At 36.6% G+C, this 22809-nt stretch overlaps 4 protein-coding genes across 7 annotated transcripts; 1 reads left to right on the forward strand and 3 right to left on the reverse strand.

Annotated features, from left to right (window-relative positions):
- The first annotated feature begins 3710 nt into the window (after window positions 1–3710).
- Window positions 3711–5513, forward strand: LOC118052303 (uncharacterized acetyltransferase At3g50280). Its single transcript, XM_035063240.2, has one exon. It carries the CDS (start codon window positions 3814–3816, stop codon window positions 5278–5280), a length of 1467 nt encoding a protein of 488 aa, XP_034919131.1. The 5' UTR covers window positions 3711–3813; the 3' UTR covers window positions 5281–5513.
- A 1452-nt stretch (window positions 5514–6965) lies between these two features.
- LOC118052302 (26S proteasome non-ATPase regulatory subunit 7 homolog A) lies at window positions 6966–11561 on the reverse strand. Of its 2 annotated transcripts, none has more exons than XM_035063237.2 (10): window positions 11249–11559; window positions 10542–10634; window positions 10374–10455; window positions 10067–10163; window positions 9863–9938; window positions 9518–9576; window positions 9312–9434; window positions 8319–8376; window positions 8153–8238; window positions 6966–7401 (listed from the first exon to the last, which is right to left on the reverse strand). In XM_035063237.2, the coding sequence occupies exons 1-10, from the start codon at window positions 11433–11435 to the stop codon at window positions 7330–7332; spliced, it is 933 nt and encodes a 310-aa protein (XP_034919128.1). In that variant the 5' UTR covers window positions 11436–11559; the 3' UTR covers window positions 6966–7329. The 2 variants fall into 2 exon arrangements, with proteins under 2 accessions (XP_034919128.1, XP_034919130.1); XM_035063239.2 differs by lacking the exon at window positions 6966–7401 and adding an exon at window positions 7419–8052 and having other exon boundaries at window positions 11249–11561.
- Window positions 11562–13146: 1585 nt separating this feature from the next.
- LOC118052301 (26S proteasome non-ATPase regulatory subunit 7 homolog A-like) lies at window positions 13147–17831 on the reverse strand. Of its 3 annotated transcripts, none has more exons than XM_035063236.2 (11): window positions 17502–17831; window positions 16693–16785; window positions 16525–16606; window positions 16200–16296; window positions 15997–16072; window positions 15647–15705; window positions 15424–15546; window positions 14727–14784; window positions 14559–14644; window positions 13787–13863; window positions 13147–13373 (listed from the first exon to the last, which is right to left on the reverse strand). In XM_035063236.2, the coding sequence occupies exons 1-10, from the start codon at window positions 17686–17688 to the stop codon at window positions 13792–13794; spliced, it is 933 nt and encodes a 310-aa protein (XP_034919127.1). In that variant the 5' UTR covers window positions 17689–17831; the 3' UTR covers window positions 13147–13373; window positions 13787–13791. The 3 variants fall into 3 exon arrangements, with proteins under 3 accessions (XP_034919127.1, XP_034919126.1, XP_034919125.1); XM_035063235.2 differs by having other exon boundaries at window positions 13147–13359; window positions 17502–17830; XM_035063234.2 differs by lacking the exon at window positions 13147–13373 and having other exon boundaries at window positions 13546–13863; window positions 17502–17830.
- A 1599-nt stretch (window positions 17832–19430) lies between these two features.
- LOC118052299 (WUSCHEL-related homeobox 5) lies at window positions 19431–20150 on the reverse strand. The gene is made up of 2 exons (XM_035063233.2): window positions 19811–20150; window positions 19431–19720 (listed from the first exon to the last, which is right to left on the reverse strand). Exons 1-2 carry the CDS (start codon window positions 20148–20150, stop codon window positions 19515–19517), a joined length of 546 nt encoding a protein of 181 aa, XP_034919124.1. The 3' UTR covers window positions 19431–19514.
- Window positions 20151–22809: the final 2659 nt, after the last annotated feature.

The raw sequence follows: 22809 nt of genomic DNA on the forward strand, positions 1-22809 counted from the left end.
ACTCAAAAGCTTAAGCTATTAGGTAAAATCCCAGGATATGATTTATATTATTCTCTAACACCTTACCTATATGTGATCTTTCCCCTGCTCTAAGTCAGTTCACTCATTATGTCAAAGAAAACCATGGCGAGTTGGCGACTGTTGAAGACCACGGACGTCGCTGATGTATGATATATGTTTCGATATTTCGCGGGCTGCTATTCTAGTGGATCGCAGTGTCCTTTCAAACGGAGAACGGAAATTTAACTCCTACGTAAGGCCGGAGTTCATTCAAAATAATTAATCTGAAATTGAGTTAATTTGAAACGAAACAAGTAGTACACTGAATTCGTTTCAAGTTACCTGCTATTCCATCAACGGTTCTTGCATTCACACATATTTTCGTTCAAATTGAAGTGCATGAACTTGGAACACACGCTGATCATTCGGGGCCGGGGGAGATCAACTTATCTGAAATTAAGTTTTCTTTTCAATGATCGAGATGCCCAGTGATAGTTACCGAAGCTGGAAGCTCTCCTCTTGTTCACACGATGCATCGAATCAACAAATTTAACTTGATCGAAGCTCAAAAGCCCATGCATTAAAGTTGCTTAAGATCAAAAGAATGGTGTTAGTGTATTGACTTGACTTCCTTCGGAGGCCTTCCATGGCTGTTCTTGTCATCCTGTCAAGGTTCACTGCTACTCTCACACTTCTTGCCTTGGGTCATGGTACTTAGACACCATCGTTTACGTCTCCAATCAAGAAGTAATATATTTTAATGTTTAAGTACCAACAAGAACCTTTCGTATAGTTTGTTCTTGAACTGTCATACACGTGGCAGATGTCAAGGTACCTTGCAACAATGACTTCCTCTGGGTCCTAGTACTTAGACACATTGATGAACTGAGAAACAACGGACCAATCAAGTCAAATAATTAACCAAGCCACGTACCTACGTGCTTAAAAACCAATGTGATATAAATTATGCATTTAGTATCCTGTCTCTTTGATAAACTATAAGGTTTGGTAATTAAATACTGCCTCACGCCGACAAATCAGAAACTGGCGGTTTAAGCAGATTCTCTTGTAAACCGACCTTCAAAACATATAATCTCGATTAGCTAATATTAATATAACTAGTGGCCGTAATTAAAATTGATTGCTAGCAAGACAGTTCAGGATTCGCTAACAGTTAAAGGATTCTAGGCCGGCCTTTCTCGGGATCAGAAGAATGACAGCCAACATACAGAGCGTAAATGCTAAACGCTGCTGTCATGATTTTGTCCTTCAATCTCTTATGAAATCTTTATTTACAGTACTTGCAAACTGACGGAGCAGTGTTCCAGGATTAATTAATAGTAATGGATCGATTTGGGCTATCTATTCTAGAGTTAATATAAAGGGCAGCGAAAACAAAAATGCCTAGTTGTTATTTACATAAATATTCCTCGAATTATCTGAAATAAGTCTCACCGATTATGCCGAGAAAGGAGAGATTTAGGAGAGTTATCCATGATAAAATAGTGTTATTGTATATGTTTTTACCACAAAAATGGATGTTTTCAATATGGTATATTGTGTAGTGTACTGCATTAGTAAACACATATTTAGAAGAAATGTTCATGGAAATAGAGGGCATAAAAATTATATTGAAACTCTTCAAGAAACTATTATAAAAAGTATAATGCAATAATAAGATTAATCAAATTACGAGTCCATCTAAGAGTTCTTTATTTTTCTTTTTTCTTTTTATACTGAATTATCTGCTTAAAATGAAGAGTCTATAATTCTTGTCGAGCGACATCAAAACACAAGTTCCAAAACTAACCAAGATCAAGAGGCGTTGGGAACTAGAATACATTATTTGTTTATAGTTAACAACTGAGGAGTGAAATGGGCAAGCAACACTCATCTTTGCGTGGTCTCCTAACATTGAAACACGATAGCCTTAAACGTAAGGAAAATCAAGAAGTGCTGTGAATTAGAAAATGTAACAGGCACACTTGTGTCAAAAAATCAAGGTTTTTGCTGCCCAGTGATTAGAGAGGCAAAAGTAGCTGATCAATCACTAATTATCCTTGACCTGGTCTTGCATGCCTGCCACGTCGGATTGCAAACATTTTCATGCATGCCACGCAGGAAACAATTTCGTTTCCATCATTTTTGTCCTGACATGTAACGCAGAACTCGCTTTAAAGAGTTTGCACAGCAGACAACAAATGCGTACGTGTGATTTAGCTTGCGTTAATTACCATTTAGATGCATGTGGGGCATGCATATCTTGTACGTGAGGGCATTGTGTGAATCAAGGTAGACTCGAGTTGATATACTGCTGAGATATGAAGGAAAATCTCACAGGATTCTGAATCATAACAGCACAATCTAAACATCAGATTTACTCCAAAAAGCATCGTAACCCAATCCCAGCTCTATAGAAAGAAGATCAATTTTTTAATTCAAATTTTGTATTCAACATCTAGTTTTTTAAATTATTAAACTCATCTCAATATATATGGATGATATTTTTTAAGATTATTCATAAAAGGAATTTAGTCTTGATTGATGTACATATTTTAAAATATTTTTTTTTCATTTAACAGAAAACTGATGCTTAAAATTAATTAATATGTATGGAAATGATGTTCAGTTGTAGACATAAAATTACTTTGGCAAGCTAGCTATTGAAAAACTAAGATGATTAGTGATGATATCAAATAAATTACTGAAGTGAAATATTTGTAATAATAAATATTGGTGGATTAATTATGATATCTCTATTAGTTTTGAACGCCACACCACTTGTGTGCGTGTGTATTTTTCTTTGTTTCATTTGAGAGTCTTGAATTTGAGATCCCTAATAATTTTCATGTTTTAAAAGAGTTTTTTAATATTAAAATTTTGAAAATATTTTTTGGTTATAAAGCAGATCGAAGTAATCAGATGGATATTAAAACGTGCAATTGAGACAATTAATAGTATAGGTAAGATTTTTTTGAAGGGTCAATAAAAGTGCGCATATCATTAAAAAATTACATTTAAAATACAATTAAAATATATAAGCAAAATAAGATATATAAATAATAATTACTTTGGTCATTAATTAAATTCGTTTGAGGCAAAAGAATAGAATTGATGATTTTGTTTGTTATTTGTATTTGATGAAAAGAAAAATCATCATATTTTTTGCTAATGATTTGGAAACATTTGATAGTTTTTCTTAGCGGAGACAAAATGTTTTAGGAAATATATTGAGTCAATAACTAGAAGTTAAATAGTTTATGAGGAAAGATAATTAAAATATACAAAGAATAAATGCTGTGATTATATATCTTTTGAAACAAAATTATGCAAATGACCCTTTCAATTCAAGTTTCTCATTATTTTCACGATATTCAAATTAGTAAAATCAATCCTAAGATCTTATAATAAAATCAAAATTAAGCTATTAATTATCTATTTATTTTTTTCCTAATTCAGCAGTATCAAATGATACCCCCAGATTAGCTATGACAAGTCGCCAATGAATTGAGCTGCAACTCGTTAATTATTATTTGCCCATATTTTTTATTTTTTTTTAAAAAAATTCAGCCCACGTTTAGATAAATAATTCAGGTAAAAACCCTTGATTAATATCCATTATACTCTACAATGGCGAGGCCACCTAAGCCAGGCAGGTTCATGAACCGAACACCCTAAGACTTTCCTATATAAACATCGCCCACTTCCCTCTCCAGTCCCCACTCCTCCCTGGCAAACAAACACAAGTAGAGTAGATCATACAAACAGCAATAGCTAGCTAGCAAGTAGCTCTCCTCCAAAACACCAAACAAAATGCCTTCTGCTACTTCTGTAACAATTGTCTCACAATGCAACGTCTTCCCAGACCAAAAATCCACTCTAGAAGATCTCAAGCTCTCAGTCTCTGACCTCCCTATGCTTTCTTGCCAATACATCCAGAAGGGTGGCCTTTTCACTCGCCCTCCAACACTCTCCGTCGATTCCTTAATCTCCCACCTCAAGCAATCTCTTTCTCAAACTCTCTCTTACTTCCCTCCACTTGCAGGTCGCTTCAACACTGACTCCAATGGCTACATCTACATCACCTGCAACGACGCAGGCGTAGATTTCATCCATGCCACTGCAACCAGTATTTCCATCCAAGATATTCTCTGTCCACTTCACGTACCTGATTGCGTCAGAGGCTTCTTTGCTTTTGAGAGCACTGTTAGCTACCAGGGCCATTATAAACCAATCCTGGCCGTTCAGGTCACAGAATTAGCTGATGGGGTTTTTATTGGTTGTTCAATGAACCATTCTGTTACTGACGGTACTTCGTTTTGGACCTTCTTCAATACCTTTTCTGAAGTTTCGAGAGGAATCAAGAAAATATCAAGACAGCCTGATTTCTCAAGAAACTCAATCTTGATTTCTGAAGCTGCACTTAAAGTTCCTCAAGGTGGCCCTCAAGTCACTTTTAATGAAAACGAGCCACTGTGTGAAAGAATTTTCAGTTTTAGCAGAGAAGCCATTTTGAAGCTGAAATCCAAAGTCAACAACAAGAAATGGACTCAAAAATCAGATAATACTAATGTTGACGCTGTTGAAATAATGGGAAAACAAAGCAATGATACACTGCTTCAGATTCACAACAAAGGCAAGATGACTGGAATCCTTGAAAGCTGGTTCAAGAACGCGGTTTCGAAACCGCAAGAAATGGAGTCAAACCTTTCAATGGTGGAGATTTCGTCGTTTCAATCATTGTGTGCTCTTCTGTGGCGTGCGGTGACACGTGCAAGGAAGTTGAACCCGTCAAAAACGACCACGTTTAGGATGGCGGTTAATTGCCGTCACCGTTTGAACCCGAAACTCGATCCGCTATATTTTGGGAACGCAATTCAAAGCGTCCCCACATACGCGTCAGCTGGGGACGTGCTGTCTAGGGATCTACGCTGGTGTGCGGAGCAGCTGAATAAAATTGTTGCTGCCCATAACGACGGAATGGTACGTCGTTTTGTCGAGGATTGGGAAAGTAATCCAAGGTGTTTCCCGTTAGGGAACTTGGATGGGGCGTCAATGACAATGGGTAGTTCACCAAGATTCCCAATGTACGATAATGATTTTGGGTGGGGTCGACCCTTGGCAGTTAGGAGTGGTAAGGCCAACAAGTTTGATGGTAAGATCTCTGCTTTTCCTGGCAGGGAAGGTAATGGTACTGTGGATCTTGAGGTTGTGTTGGCTCCTGAAGCAATGGCTGGGATTGAGTCTGATCACGAGTTCATGCAGTTTGTATCTCCCTAGCTGTTCTTCATCGGTGGTGATTATCTGATTGTCTTGTGTGGGCCATTGTAATGTCGGTGGGGACACGTGCTTTGAGAGGCTCCTGCCTCGTGGGACTGGGACTAGGAAGGATGTCTCTCTTTTGTAACTTCGTGACAGTTTCTTTTCTGGTTAAGAGCGTGTATGATATTTGAATGTTTTTTTAAGGTAATTTCTATTTTGAAATGTTTAAAAATAATGATTTTTATTTTAAATTTCAGTATATAAAAATAATTTAAAAATAGTAAAAATTAATTTTAAATAAAAAAAAATTCAAAATTTTACCCAACTATATTTAACAAAAACAAACACGTGCTTAATTATATGGTTTGTTTTGCTGAACTTTCAAGAGATGAGCAGCTTTGTTGATGCGCGCGCGCATATGCCTGGGTATGGTTTTGTCCTGACGATTATCCAGAACAGATAATTCTCATCGGCTTCTTATAAGTGTTATAGTAAATTAAAAGGTTATTATAAGGGTATTTATAAAAAAAAATATTTTTTAAATTAGTTTTTATTAATTTTATTAACAACTATATAGTTTTATTAAAATATTTTGAGTCTATATAAACTTGTTATTACATAAAAAAAAATATTAAGAAAAAATATGTTTTTTTCCCCTTATCCTTTTAGAGATTTCTAGGACTTTGTTATTATTCTAGAGATAATGTCTTTATATAAAATAAATAAAAACTTTCAAAACAATATTTTAATGACTCTAAACTAATTAATTTTACTGGTAAAAGTCGGCCATCCTTCGTGTAAACTTTTACTGGTGAGAAGAAGTTAATTATAAGATCATTGCATCCCACGTAAAGTCGCCATAGATGCTAAATTGTCGACATATTTCGCTGAAGCTAAAGTTTATCATATTGAGTATCACTTTCTCTTGAGCATCAAATTGGGTGAAAAAGAAATCCCGAGCTACAAAGTATAATTTGAAAGCAAATGTTAAGTATCTTCATTTTCCATGTGAAGGGAGCAAGCTACCATGCCAAGATCAATCTGGCGCCATGTCCCTGACATTTTGTGGCCAGCAGAACACCCGGGCTTTCAGGGCCAATAATGCTAGCATACTAGAATGCTCGCAAACCATCATTCCTACTCGTTTTGATGATTCTCGTTCCCACAAGATCCATTAACCACGAGTTCAAGCTCTCTTAAGTTTTTTGCACCAACGTATCCCCACAAACCGCGTTAGAGATAGATACAGGAATTTCCATGGCATTTTCTGTTTAAGCTAGCCCTTTACTAGCCTGTGTTATTGAAGGAGCAAAGTTCACCAGATGCTTTTGGGGGGCGAACTATGGCTATCACAAAGGTGCAACATCTGATAATCCGGAAAAAATCCTTAGGATCTCGTCTGGTCTAGTGATTTTGTTTGGACAATGTCACGTTCTTTTCCTATAAATTTCTTCTTGATAAAGCGGATGTGACATTCGATTATTATATTCCCATAATCGTGCACAAAAACGGTGCTATGCAAATAAAAGAAACTACTTTCATGGTTTCCGAAGCATCCTTTTAGAACAGGGTACAGAACTCGGATAATGCTTGGGGTTTCAATGGTTTTGGGAGCTTTTCCATGTTTTTCCCTCACTTGGATAGTAAACCTCCCTTGTCCTTCAAAATTGCTAGCTCAGTAACCACTAATTAAACATCACATGTTATGAATTTTAAAGTTGGCATTTGGATGGCATAATGCCGACCTCTCTTGCAACGTAAATCAGAGTACAAGATCACCTAGGACCATGGCTAAAGAATCCAATGCCAAAGAATGATCGGTTCATCATCAAGTTAGGATCTTGCAGATACTGTTGAGGACATCAAAATGAATTTTTATATTGTGTATTTCAATCACAAGAAACACGACTTTGAGCAATTTCTTCCGGTATAACCCCTATCAACTCCACCCTCTAGCATCAAAAAACACAAGATTATCCAAGGCCGAGAGAATCCAGAGAGAAATTCAGTAACTGCAATTTATCTCCAGGTAACTGGCAACTATCCAGGCCAATGAAATTCCCATGTCTAGCTTCCAGCAACAGGAGGTAAAGCAACAGGCTTCGAGTCTTCTGCTTTCTCATGTTCTTTGTTGAGCATCTGAACAAACCAGCACAGAGTAAGAAAAATACTATAGATGGCTGATTGAAAACATACAACACCCACGTCAATCAGTAACACATCAACAAGCTCAGTAAAACAGGCTGATGGAAATTGGTGGAGCTACGTATCAAGGGCAGAACTAAAGAAAATAAGTGCACAAAAAGGGCCAAACATCGAAGACTCTAAAAGGTAAAAAACATACATGAATAGACTGAAGTAAACTTGGTTTGGTTTACCTTAAATGAAAAGAGAAACAATGTTGGAATCAATTGGAAATAATGATTATGGTGTTTCTGTTCGAAAGGAAGCATTTCCAAAACTGAGAACAGATACCTTGAGACAGTGAAGGGATTCATGCCCCAAACATTAACTTCAAAAGTTTCACAGGTTCAAAATGAGATTTAAGTTGAAGGAGTGGAAGAGGTGAGAAATGCATGATTTTAGGATACTAAATAAGACTCTCCAGGATGTCCAAGTCATTAAGAACAAATTTTAGATGTCTTCATTGATCAATTGTACAGCTCCCAGGAATACTATCTGGATCTGCTAGCACTGATGTGGGAACATCTTGACAAGCATCATTTCCACAAAAAAAATCATCTGTGTTATCATAAATTACAAGTCCAGACAGCAATATTTGGCTCCCATCTGTCAATTGGACCAACATTTAGATGTTTTGCATGCTCAATGGCACTAAAATGATCAGCTTGTGTTAAGATTCAGAAAGGAAAAAACAACATGATCTAACCTTGTTGTTGATCAAGTTGTGGAGAGCAATTACACTTCGGATGAGGGAAGAAAGATAGATAACCAACATCATATCATTTGTTTTCACTGCACATAGTGGAAATTTGATAAAGCAGCAAACAAAAAACTATAAACAAGACAGAATTTTGCAATTTTTATTTCTTTACCTGCAAAAGCCTTGATCAAGTCTGCCACGTTCAGGTTTGGAAGCAGGTTGAACACGTCCTAGGCAATGTAAAAGGGGAATTGAAATAAATATGCATTGCAGGAAGATTGGCAAACTGAGACAATGCCCAGATATCAAAAAAACAGGGAGGGGGATGTGTGATAGATATACGTTAAACAGTCTAGAGCTTGTGAGGGTTTTGCTTTGAGCATATGGGAGGATCAGGGGATAATAGGTTCCATGGACAAACAATTTTGATGAAAAACCATTGACCATACCCCTTGTCCATAATTGTACTCAGTATAGCATTAAGCATAAACTGTGACCCATGCAGGTCCTTGAAAGACTATTAAGAGAAAACCACTCCATTCACAGCACCATTAGTATATTGGCAATGGTTTGAAATTCAAAGATAAGGAAAATAGGAAAATCAATTTAAACCTTTCTACAGTAGCATCACAGAATCAGGCAGTGGAAGCAGACGATCAACTTCATATTAAAAAGTTAACACCAAAGAATTCCTAAGAAGTTCACATTACTCTGCTTCTAATAGGCACATAGTTTTCTAAAAGAATGATACGTTCCTTTAGATGATTCCATTATGAACGGCTCAAGAGGAAAGAAATGTTTATCCAAATTCCACCAAAAACAAAGTGGATAGCTGAGGCAGACAGACAAAATAAACATAAGCACAGGTATCTTGGAAAACAAATGCACTATTGTGAAAAATTTCATTTCTATGATTTGCATCAGCCAAGGAAGAGATCCCATCCAGAATAATCAAAGTCAAAACCAGTGAAATTTCAAAGAGTTGATGATAGTTCATGTCAACTACAATTGAAATTAAGTTCAAGTTCTTCACAGAAATTAAAATAATGAATTTGGTTGCAGATTCAATTGTTATCTTCATGCAAACATGACTCAATTAACAGAAACACATAAGCAAGAGGAGCTTTTCTTCAATGGTACAGAATTTGGGAGATGCAAACTGAACCTGTAGATGGTACAGAATTTCATGGTTTAATGGGAGCTTTTCTTCAATGACAAGGTCAAGATAACCACGTATCTCTTTTAGCCGAGCATCCAACCCTTTCAGAGCTGCGAGTTTCCCAGTAACCTGCAAGGAAAACAAAAACACTTGAGTCTCTTCTAAAGAGAATCAAAGTTAGAAGATAACAGGATAAATCAAGCGCCCAAGACCTCTGTTGCAAGAGTACTAATCGTTGTGTCCTTCACATCCCTCAATAAATGTTCTACACCTGTTAAAGTGGACACAGAAGATTCAAAGTTCAAAACCAGATTCAAATGATAGTGTTATTCCACCAGAAGTGTCCACTTTTATGCATACAATCAAAGGCTAGACTCAACTTCATTCTTTTCAGATAAATATTAGATTATAACCATGTTGGGAGAGGAAACAAAGCAAAATCATAAAAGAGCAGCTCAACCCCGTTGAATGTCAGCTGAGGAAACTCCCCTAAAAGCACCCAATGCATGAATTGAATTTATTTTTAAAACAAAGAAAACTGGCTGTCAGCGGCGTACCAATTTCCTCAACTTCATGGGCAGCAATTTCTGATTGCACATGCACAAACACCTTCTGGCTCTTCTGGGTAGCATTCTGTAACAAACACACTGTCATTATATGCTCCTAACATATGTGAACACAGCATTACATGTATATAAACAACTTAATCAGAACATCTAACCGATTAAATCTTCAGGGTGTTATTTAAGTTGTGTACTTACCTCTTTTACCTCTTCAACAGCATAGTATGCTTTTGTGGGTATTCCCAGCTCTTCCGGTTGGACATCAATTATTACCAAGACAGGGTTTGGAACATAACTGCAATGCCAGATCAAACTTGATGAATAGAGGAGAAAAGAGAAAAATATTTCATGAGTACCAATTCAATTTTCCAGGAGGCAGATAATACAAGCCAGACCAGTCAATTTTGATCAGCAATCAGTACACAAACTTTAAAAGTTGGGCACAAGTTAATAATGATCGGTTCTCAGCACAACAGAACTTCAAAATCACAGTTGGTATTCTTACTCGTTAAATAACCCGTGAATCTCCAGGTCATTTTCCCTCAGTTTTGGCCCAGTGCTGTACCACCCCACAACATGCTCCTTGGCTGAAAAAGGTAATTTGTCAATTTCATAAAACCAAAAGCTCCATAGAGAGAAATGCAAACTAAGGAACCGTGTTCCCATGAATTACCATTTATTCTTTTGAACATGGAAAACATTGACTCGTGGTAATTGTGGTCAAGAAACCAGATTCTTGGGTCCTTGTCATCTTCTTCAAATGGCACTGAAAAATTACGATTCAAGCATCGCACAATTAACTTAGCCAAACATAGAATCCATTGTAGAACCTTAACAACCTTTAAAACAAGGGAGCCAAAAATAGCTACAAAAAATAAAAATGAGAAAATAGCTCTTGAAACTTGTGTTCAAATCCAATTTGGCACATGGCTAGTTCGACAAGAATGACGATCATAGCTAGAACTGGGACACTGCTGAAATCCACGTTTTAATACAATAAGTAAGAGAAAAATAAATCACACCACTCTCGATTCCAAATTCGTACCGAGACCCTCCACACTGACTAAACACTATGCAGAAATATCTACATTCTTAGCTAGTAAAAACCTATAAGTTATAAATAAGAGTCCTTTAAATAATAATAATAATAACCTGAATTATTATATGAATAAAAAAATGTTCACTGAAAAAGCAGAATCAACAAAACCCATTTCTATTTTTATACTCTGGCAGTAAATAGAGCTTCCTCTAACCCTAAATTCCTTACGTATAAGTAAAATTCAAAATAGCGCAACACTAGGAGAAAAAACAAACAGCAACTTCGAGACTGAATTTGAAACAGATCTAAACGAGAAGCAAAAAGTTAAAGATAAATTCAACCTGCATAGCTGTTAGTGGCATCAACGGTGCCCTTAAAACTGGAGCCAAGCAAGACCCCAACGACACGTTTGCGGGTATCCTTAGCTACTCTGTTGTAGTTATCGACGATGCTGAGTAGAACTAGAGGGTGCACTACCACTTTCTCGATTGGTCTCGCCGATATTTGTTGCGTTTTTATCACATCCATTCTTGCCTCCAAATCACACGACTCAACTCAGACTCAGACACCACTCTTCTATTCCCGAATTTCAATTTCGAAGTTCTTGCTTGTTGGCTAGGAAAGCTTTGTTTTATTTTTATTTTATATATATTGCAATTGAAGTTGATTTGTTTTATTATTATTATTCTCTTTTCTTTTTAATTCCGTGAGCTTCCTTTTCAGTTCAGCGGGTCGGGGTTACTTGGCGGAATAGGGACAGTCCAATTTAGCGAATTGTTAAGTAATTGGGTTGTATCAAAAAGGCCCCTATGAAAACTTGGGCCTACACTGGGCTTTACGCCTTCATGGATCTTGGACATTTGGTTCTCGGCTCTACTATATAGTACTTTCTAATTCCTATACCACTCTTTCATTGTACCGTAAGAAAAGGCCCAAGTCCTTTTGAGAAGAAATTGTTGGAATTTTTGTTTTTTTTACTCCAATACCAAAAAAACCCTGGTGAAGGCACACTCCACTTGGAATTGATAATGTTAGTTAATTTTTATTTTTCATCGATGGAGCTTCATAGGCCAAAATTTTATGAACTCCATAGCTTTTGTAGGAGTGGTATTTTTATAGTGACGGCTGCATGGTCTGACCTGTTTAGGGCTTAGGTTGCAAGTTTTCTTGGTCGATCCGTGAATAAACTTGAATTAATCTATATCCATCCTAAAATAATATATTTAAAAATAAAAAATCCTTGAAGTTTACTTAGCCCAGTCATCCAAATTTAATTGAATCAATATCTAAAACAGTTGAAAAACAACCACTAGGATCTGGATCAGCAATTCACCGGCCGAGTTTAATAACTAGTGGCGATTTCTATTTGTTGCCTTTTGGTGAATATAGAGCATTTCTCCGGCTTCCGTACGTGACCGGAAGGTTCCCAAGGACGAAACTATTGGGAAGTTTGGCGAGATGATGGTTGAAAGTTGCCAAAAGAACTTGCTTTTACAGTCCCTGTCCCGTCTGAGAAAGCTTTTGAGTGTAGTCTAATGCTACGGATGGATGATTTTTAAGCAGCGGAGAAGAGGAATGATACATTTGCAGCAGTGTCCCGCGTATAGACTGGACTTCTCAGCTGCTTCCCGAACTCTTATTTCAACTTCAGTGTCCTCTAATCACGACTTCTTCTATGATTCCTGATCTGGGTTTACATTGTACATTTCAAAAGATGTAGATTGAATACTGACAGCTAACGGAATCCGATCAGAATAGTTAGACCTCAGGAGAAGGGGAACTGGGGTACATACTATGGATGAGGCTATAATGGATGCGGAGTTTGAACAGGGAGTTCGGCCCGATTACTCTGAAGAAGATTGAGTAGAACCAAGGCACTGGATCTTTCAAAAGACTAGTCTTTCAACATGTTGATGCTTCTCGTCCCCCCGAGAGCCATTGACCACGAGTTCAAGCTCTCTTGAGGTTCTTGCAACAACATGTCCCACAAACCACGACAAAGAGGTATAGGAGTTTGAAGTTTCCATGGTATTCTCTGTTCAAGCTAGCTCATTATGCGCCTGCTTCACTTGCAGGAGCTAAGTTCACCAGATGCTTTTAGACGGCAAACCGGGGGTTATCACGAAGATGCAGCATCTGATGATCCGGAAATATCCTTAGGATCTTCACAGATTACTTTAGTAATTTTGTTTGGATATTGTCATGCTCCTAGAATTTTCTTGTTGATAAAGCAGATGCGTCATTAGATTATTATATTCTTCATAATCATGCACAAATTTGGTGTCGAATCATTCGCATATAAATGAAAAGACATTGCATAGTTTTTGGAGCATCCTTTTCAATTCATGTACCCTAAAAAGATAGGGTACCAAACTCAGTGCAGGTGTTTAATTGGTTCTGAGCGCATTTCCATATTGTTTTCCCATCACTTGGATGGTCAACCTCCATGGTCCTCCAAAATGAACACTAATTAAACATCACATATTGTCAATTTTAAAGTTGACATTTGGATGACATAATGCCACCCCCTTCTTGCAATGCAAATCAGATTACAAAACCATCTAGGAACATGGCTAAAGAATTTAATGCCAACGAATGAGCATCTGTAAATCATCAAGTTAGAATTTTGCAAATACTGTTGAGGACATCAAAATGAATTTTAATACTGTATTTCAATCACAAGAAAACAACTTCGAGCGATGTTTTCCAGTAGAGTAACTAGAGAGAAATACAAGAAAACAACCCCTAGCGACTCCCCCTTTCTTGCACCACAAAATACAAGATTATCTGAGGCTTAGAGCAACTAGAGAGAAATTAAGTAAATGCAATTAATCTCTAGAGAACAGGCAACTACAGAAAATCCAGGCTGTGGAAATTACCATATCTAGCTTCCAGCAACAGAAGGTACAACGATAGGCTTCGAGTCTTCTGCTTTCTCATGTTCTTTGTTGAGCATCTGCAATTTGACCAACAAGGAGAGCGAGATGAATACTATGGATGACTAATTGATCAGTAAAAAACATCACCAATTTAGGAAACAGGCTAAGTGAAATTGCTAAAGAGCTACATGTGTAGGGTAATAGCACAGGAAGGTAGTACCACAGGCTCTAAAAAACATACATGAATAGGCTGAAGTAAACTTGGATTGGTTTGCCTTAAATGAAAAGAAAATCAATGGAGGAAGCAAATGGTAATGATGATTATGGTGGTTTTGTTGCAAGGGATGCATTTTTAAAAATTGAGAACGGATACCATGAGAAAGTGAAGGGATTTATACCCCACACATTATAACATCAAAAGTTTCTAAGGTTAAAAATCAGATTTAAGTTGAAGGAGTGGAAGATGTGAGGTGTGCATGATATTCAGTCACTAAATAAAACTGCCCAAGATGTCCAAGTCATAAGAGAAAAGGTTGAAGATGTCTTCATTGAATGCTATCAGGATCTGCTAGCAAAGATGTGGGAACATCTTGACAAGCATCATTTCCACAAAAAACATCATTGTGTTATCATAAATTGCAAGTCCAGTCAGCTATATTTGGCTAAAATCTGGATTGGACCAACATTTAGATGTTTTACAAGCTTAATGGCACTAAAATGAGCAACCTGAGTGAAGAGTCAGAAAGGGTAAGAGAGAAAAACGTAATCTCACCTTGTTGCTGATTAAGTTGTGGAGAGCGATCACACTTCGGATGAGTGAAGAGAGATAGATAACCAACATCATATCATTTGTTTTCACTGTGCATAGTGGAAATATAATAAAGCAGTGAACAAAAAAATATAAAATAGACACAGAATTTTGCATTTTTTTATTCCTTACCTGCAAAAGCCTTGATCAAGTCTGCCACGTTAAGGTTTGGAAGCAGGTTGAACACATCCTAGAAAATGTAAAAGGGGAATTGAAATGAATACACATTTGAAGGAAGATTGGCAAACTGAAAAAGTGCCCAACAATCAGAAAAACAGGGAGAGGGGTATGTGTGATAGTTATTAGTTAAACACTCTAGAGCTTGTGAAGACTTTGCTTTGAACATATGGGAGGACCAGGGAATTTTAGGTTTAGCGGACAACTAATTTTGTTGAAAAACCATTGACCATACTCCACGTCCACAATTTTACTTGGTCTAGCAGTAAGCATGAAAGGTGACCCGTGCAGGTCTTTGCAAGACCATGCCAAAAAAAATCACTCAATTCACAGAACCATTCAGCACTTCAGCGATGGTTTTAAATTCAAATTTAAGTTAAGTTAAATTTGTCTACAGTAGCATCAACAATCAAGCTGTGAAAACAGAAGGCCAGAGTAGAATAAACAAGTTAATGCCACCGCCTGCTAAGTCAACATCAATCAGCTTTCTAAGAGGAACAAAGTTTCCTATCCGTGCAACATTTTCCTTCAGATGATTCCATTTTGAATGGTTCAAGGGGACAGTGATGGTGTCCACATTTGACTAAAAACAATAACAGAAACACTAAAGCAAGTGGCCAGAAAAAGAAAATCTGAGAGATGCATACTGAACCTGTAGATGGTACAGAATCTCATGGTTTAATGGGAGCTTTCCTTCGATGACAAGGTCAAGATAACCACGTATTTCTTTTAGTCGAGCATCCAACCCTTTCAAAGCTGCGAGTTTCCCAGTAACCTACAAAGACAGGGGAAAAAAGGGGAAAAAAAACTGAGTCCCTTCTACAGCAAAACAAAGAAAGTAACAGAATAAATCAAGCTTCGTCAAGAAACAAGACCTCAGTTGCAAGAGTACTGATAGTTGTGTCCTTCACATCCCTTAATAAGTGTTCTACACCTGTTAAAATTAAAAAAGAAAATTCAAAGTTCAAAACCAGATACAACTGTTTGCATTATACTGCCACAAGTGTACTTTTGTGCATACAATAGAAGGCAAGAATCAACTCATTCTTGTCAGATAAAAGTTAGATTATAATCATGTTGGGAGAAAGAAAAAAAGCAAAATCATAAAAAAGCAGCTCAATCCCATCGAATATCAGCTAAGGAAACTTGAAACTCCCCTAAAAGCATCCACAAGATGAATCAAATTTACTTTTAAAACAAAGAAATCTGACTGTCGGTGGCATACCAATTTCCTCAACATCATGGGCAGCAATTTCTGATGGCACATGAACAAACACCTTCTGACTTTTCTGGGTAGCATTCTGAAGGCAACAAACAACCATTATAAGTTCCTAACAGATGGGAATCCAGCATTACACATATATGATCGACTTAATCAAAACATCTAGCCAATTAATCATTACATTGTTATTTAAGTTATGTACTCACCTCTTTTACCTCTTCAACAGCATAGTATGCTTTTGTGGGTATTCCCAACTCTTCTGGTTGGACATCAATTATGACCAAGACAGGATTTGGAACATAACTGCAATGCCAGATTAAACTCAATGAATAGAGGAGAAAGGAGAAAATTGTTTCTCAAATACCGTATCAATTTGACAGGAGGAAGACACTAAGAGTCAGACCAAGCCATTTCCATCAGGGATGAGTGCACAGATTTTGAAACTCATGCGCAGCTAGTTAATCATGATTGATTCTCAGCACACAGGTTGAAAAGATAAATAACCTTCAAAGTCATGGTTGGTATTCTTACTCGTTAAATAATCCGTGAATCTTCAGGTCATTTTCCCTCAGTTTTGGCCCAGTGCTGTACCACCCCACGACATGCTCCTTGGCTGAAAAAGGTAATTTGTCGATTTCATAAAACCAAAAGCACCCCAGAGAGAAATGCAAAGCAAGGAACAATTTTCCCAGGCATTACCGTTTATTCTTTTGAACATGGAAAACATTGATTCGTGGTAATTGTGGTCAAGAAACCAGATGCTTGGGTCTTTGTCATCTTCTTCAAATGGCACTGAGAAAATACAATTCAAATACACTACCAGCTTAATCAAACACAGCTTGCAATCTAGAATCTTAACACCCATTAAAACAAGGGAGACAAAAATAGCTATCAAAAAGAAAAATGAGACTACAGCAATAGCTTGACAATAACTTCTCACAGGAAACTCTTGAAACTTGGTATTAAGAGTCTAATTGGCACATGCTAGTTCGACAAGCATGACAATCATTGTTAGAGTAGTGACACTACAGAAGTTCACAGGTCCATGCATTAAACAAGAAAGCATTACACCTCTTATAATTATCCTCCACGCAGACTAAACAGTGCGCTGAACATCTACATTCTTAGCTAGTAAAAAACTATATGTTATAACTAACTGAACTAAAAAAAAGAAATTTGAAAAACCGATTTCAACTTCAACAATTTGTCACACAGTATACACTAAATGAAAGCTATTATTATTATTATTATTATTATTATTATTATATAAAAGCAGAATCAACAATACCCATTTCTATTTTAATAATTTGGAATCAAATAAAGCTTCCTCTAACTCTAAATTCCTTTTACTCGCATACAAGTATAATCCAAAATAGCAAATAACAAAAGAAAACGAAAAAAAAAAACAAATTAAAACTAAAACTTACAGACTGAATTTAAAATAAAAACTAAAGAGGACAAAACAAAACAGATCTAAGGGAGAAGCGAAAATTGAAGAGAAATTGCACCTGCATAACTGTTAGTTACATCAACGGTGCCCTTGAAACTGGAGCCAAGCAAGACCCCAACGACACGTTTGCGGGTGTCCTTAGCTACTCTGTTGTAGTTATCAACGATGCTGAGCAGTACTAGAGGGTGCACTATCACTTTCTCGATTGGTTTGGCCGATATCTGTTGCGTTTTTATCACATCCATTCTTAGTTTCTTACCTAGAAACTGAACGACTCGACGCCGACTCGACGATGCTTGTTCGCTGGGAAATCGTTTATTTTCGCAAGTGATGTGAAGTTGATTTTGTTTTTTATTTTCTTCTCTTTGGTGCGGTGGGGAAGTGAGGTTATTTTTCAGTTCTAAGGTCGGGCTTAGGCGTTGGATGCGCTCTCTATATCAACGAAATATTAAACAGAGTCGGGTTAATAAAAAGGCCCATGTTCGTTCCTAAGACATGTTGGACCCCATGTTCGTTCCTAAGACATGTTGGACCTCAAATGGGCTTTCGGCCTTCTTGGATCTAGTCTGGATGCATAGATCTTGGACATTTTTGCTTCACGGCATCGACTTCATATACCCGCTCTTTCGTAGTACCAAGGGATTAGGGAAGGGAAGACGTTTAGAGGCTCATTCATAAAAATTACCTTCAAGTCTGAAGAAAAAATATATTATATAATAAAAAAAATGAAATTATGTTGAAAATAATTATTATTGATTGTGTATCCTTGTTGTATGAGGATTCAATATCTTTAAAGTATTATTTACTCCATTAAAAAGTATTTATCCTTAAATCTAAAGTAAATACACTTTTAGCACCAATACAAAGATACTGAAATTCAATTTAATAACAAGACAATAAAATATATTTATAGAAAATCTCAAATAACTTGGTTAAATTATTTTAAGAATAAAGTTGGGAGAAAACTTGAAATGCAAATTAATTAAACAAATAAAATAAACTAAATTGATATTAGTATTCTTCTACGTTTAACAGGTTTCGAACCTCTATATTTCGTGATCAGAAAAAACTGAAGGCATGACAAGGCAAATATATGTCAAATGTATTGAATTTTATTGCGACTTTGCCAAGACCAGAGACGGAAGGGGGGGAGGAAAAAAAATATTTACAACCTTCTCTCTTTGGCCAGAGGCCGAAGCATGTTTGTACGACTTTTTCATCCTTTTGGCCAAAGACATATGAAAGAAAAAAACTAACAGAACCAGACTTTTCAGACACTATTTTTGAATTAGCTGAGCAATGCTTCAAGAGTTCAAGGAATGCAACAACTTTCTTTGGAAAAGACAACGATATTATTAACAAAAACTCCTATTCCTCTTGTTAGGCATGTCATTATTTCTTCTCAATCTATTAATCAAACTGTCTTGTTTATGAGTTAAATAGTTTTCAACGTATCGCTTGCATGTAAGAAAGAAATTCTTAACTCACTGTGTGGCAAGAGTGGGGTGAAAAAACTTGATGAACAATATTGATCATATATAGGCACAATGATAACAAGAGAAAGAAATGAAATGGAACGAGACCTGTAGCTTGGTTCCACCATGCATATATATAAATATAAACAATTAATAATCATATTTGCGTTTTAAATGCTGCTCCATCCAGACCGTATCATGTTCTTTCTTGACCAAGGACTGTGAAGAGATCGGTTGCGTGAATTTCAAATTAAGTTAGCAAGCCCTAGGCATGAACCAATTATACCAGTCTTTTATGCACTTCGAGGAAGCATTTCTCGTGACGGGAAGCCTAATTCCGATTTCCAAGCATAAATAAAAGTAAATTACTCCAACAGAGTAAACACAGAGAAAGGGAAAAAAAAATTGTTACTAGGAGCATTCAGATGAGAATGTTGAAGCATTTATAATATTTAAAGAGCAACTATCAAAAAGACAGCATCAACTTCAAGTACTTGCTGCCCCATTTTCTTACCAACCATGCTGAACCTAATATACTTCGAATCATTAGTACAAAGACTAAATTCCTCGAGCTTTTTATGGATTCGAAGCTTGTTTTACAGAAAGCTTAACCGCAGATCTAGTTGTGGACGATCCATTTCTGTACCAAATTTATAAGAAAACGCAGCCGCAGCTTCATTGCATTCATTTGCCAGCAACCTGAACTTCTCTGACTCCACTTCATCAAAGGATTTTAAAGGGAAAAGTTGAAGAGTCTCAATCGCTTGTTCTCGTTCGTTCACCTGACTTATTTCAGTAAAATCTGCAAAAGAAAATTACAAGAAAAGATTTAATGCAACTTTCTTCATGTTTATTTTTAAGAAGAGTAGAGGTTTATGCAAAGCTAATTTACATCGCGCAGAAGAAAATTCGTCTTCTCGAAGAATCATGACATCCTTCTCATCGACAGAAACTCTGCGCCTCTTCTGTCTTTCCCTAGCTTTATGATTTTGAAACCAGTAGAAAACGTTCTTGCTCTCGATCTTGCCATAAAAACTAAGCCGAGTGGAGATGTTTTGGATCTCATCAGTACTTGGGGTTCGAACACCAGACCTGAACAAGTCAGTTAGAAGTTTAACTTGTTCGATAGTAGGATTCCAACGCCCGCATTTAGTTCCTGAGGCATAGTTATTGCCACTGCTCCCACCACGTCCTGCTTTTGTGGTACAAGAGCCTGACATTCTCTCTTCCATTGTCTCTGTTAGCTTCAGATGCGTACTTTCGACTTTGATACAAGTCTGAGAGAGAACTTTCTTTTTTAGCTTCTGAACTCAAAAGACAAGACCCCGTGTGCATCTATAATAGACTACACAATAACACACGCTTTAATTTTTTTATTTTCTTTTTGTATCTATCCTCTGTTTTATTGAATTGGTGATCAAAGGATAGCAGAATCAGAACTTTTATTTATTAATTTCAGTCTGCTTTGATTTTAGGGATTGTTTGAGACTGAATATCTGTAAGGATTTGATCGTGCCAGGATTTTTGTGCACATATATATAGAGAGAGAGGGTGAAAGAGAGAGACATGCGCAAAAGCTGCCACTGTTCAACGTATTGGTCGGCGAGCAGACAATAAGTAAGTTTGATCACTACTTGTCACTAAATTATAATAATATTGTAGTATTAATGACGGTGAATCTTAGTTCTATGCCTTTTTTTATTTGATGGGTTGATCTTCGTAGACAGACAAATAGACAGGGTATTGTTTGTGTTTTTCAGTAAAGGGTGCACCCGATGCTGTTGCATATGGCTGATAATGTAGCTAGGGTTTAGTTCTGTGTGACGTTGTGTTCTTCATGTTCCTAGTAAACAACCTAGCCCCGTACGTCAGGACATGAGAGCTATCCAATTAAACTTTATCTTAAAGTAATCCGTGTTTGTTAAACAACACTAATTGAATTTCTATTTCTTTGAGTTGATGTGCATTGGTAGATTATGCTGCTGATATTGTTATATATGGCTAAATAAATTTTTAATAAATAGCCTTCTGATCAAGCTTAATTAATTAGTAGGCTTGTTGATCTAGTCGGTCCAAATTATCAGCCAGGACAAGGGTATCCAAGTTTTGTTTTAAAACTATAAAATGTATGCTAAACAACACTAGGATTTTTCAAAAACCTCAGAATGACTTGGTAGAGAGAAGATTTATGTACAAGTGAAAGTCAAAGTATTCACATTGTCTGATTTTGGTTGGACTATTGTGATCGCGTCTACTGACATAGATACTTAGTTAGGTTGCAATAAACTATTAATTACAGCTAGAACAGTCAAGCAATGTCGGGTTAAACCTGCTTTTAAGGATGTGGGAATACTAACTAAAGGACAACAAAGCCTCCGAATTGAGATTTGGGAGAGACAACTCGTGAGCAACCAAAAGGAGGAAGCCACTTGTATTTTCTAATGTCAAGTGGCTTCTGTCTTAGGCAGCTACATGCCCTTTTTCTAGATGTTTGCTGTGCCCACAACTTCTTAATTAGTTCAAAATTAGGGAACTTAAAAGGGCAGTCACTAACTCTGTTAGAAGTAAAGTAAGTGAACCCTTTGTACTTAAGAGCTTGTCATTCAACTAATAATTCAAAATCTTAAGGTTAATAATAATATTGACTATCGGAAAGGATGAAATTAATCTCGAGGTTACTACCATTTCAACACCAATTTTATTTTTTTTATCCTTTGTGGTAGTTGAAGATAGAAATTTGAAATGACTACGGGGAGTTGAACTCACTTTGTCCGAGAATGTGTATACTCTTAATGATGGTGTGCTGCTTTTAAAAAGCAATTTCCCACTTGTGGCTAGGCATCAAGAATTTCAAACCTGCAGATTAAATAACTATTGCGAATTTAAGCGTAGAGCATAAAATCTGAATTATATGCTTTATTACATCATGTGTATTAACAGTCTAAGAAAATATAGTGCGGAAAATAGATGTGACGAATTTCACTAAATTTCCTCTCATACAACAAAATACAATCCGAACTTATATTTCTTGCAATTTGACTTGAGTTTCTCGCTGTTTGTTGGCCAGTCTTTCCACTTACTTGTTCTTTTCTGTAATCTGGTCTCCCAGTACTGGTCCAAAATTTAGGTTCACTTCCACTTTTGTTTCACACACTTCCTACAATTCCCAAGGAAGTTCTGTTCACGACAAGCATGAATCAATTTGTATCTTAGTAATTTGGCACTACAGGCTGCGGTGTTCTAGCTCCTATATATGTACTTACTTAATGACTTGAATAATCTGTACTGTCGTGTACACACTTGTTAATAATCATTCCCAAAATCTCATATAATCCCTGATTTTTCTTTTCTTTTCCTTTGCTTATTCACCAAGAGTCTTATCGAGCATTGTGGTTCTACAAAATGCAAATGCAATCTCATCAATACACCTTCACCCTCTACTGAGAGAAAAATAAACTTTTAAGTGCAATCACACAAAGATAGATCAAATAATCAAACAAGGTAGTACGAAATGCCCATGTAATTAAAAGTCTTAGTACCGGCTAGAACTGTTATTAAATCTTTTTCAACCCATGGTTAGTTAATACACAAACCTCGTTTACAAAACCCAAAAATGCATCTTTAGGAAGTGCCCATACACTCGTTAGCAATATGAAACTCATATCGGAATGATGCAAACATGCACAAACAGTTATAGGAAGGATTTAAGAGGGAAATCGGAAAAAGTGACTGTTTGATTTGGCTGTATTTTGTACGTGTTCGGTGTTTCCGTCGATAAGGTTAGAGAGAAGCACTTTATTTTGATGAGAGTGGGAGAGGTAGGGGATTTGCTCCGACAAATAACAGCAGAAATGATTAGTGCTAAACGAGGACTAGAGGCTATGAAGAAAT

The sequence above is a fragment of the Populus alba genome, chromosome 8, assembly GCF_005239225.2.
Source record: "Populus alba chromosome 8, ASM523922v2, whole genome shotgun sequence".
NCBI lineage: Eukaryota > Viridiplantae > Streptophyta > Magnoliopsida > Malpighiales > Salicaceae > Populus > Populus alba.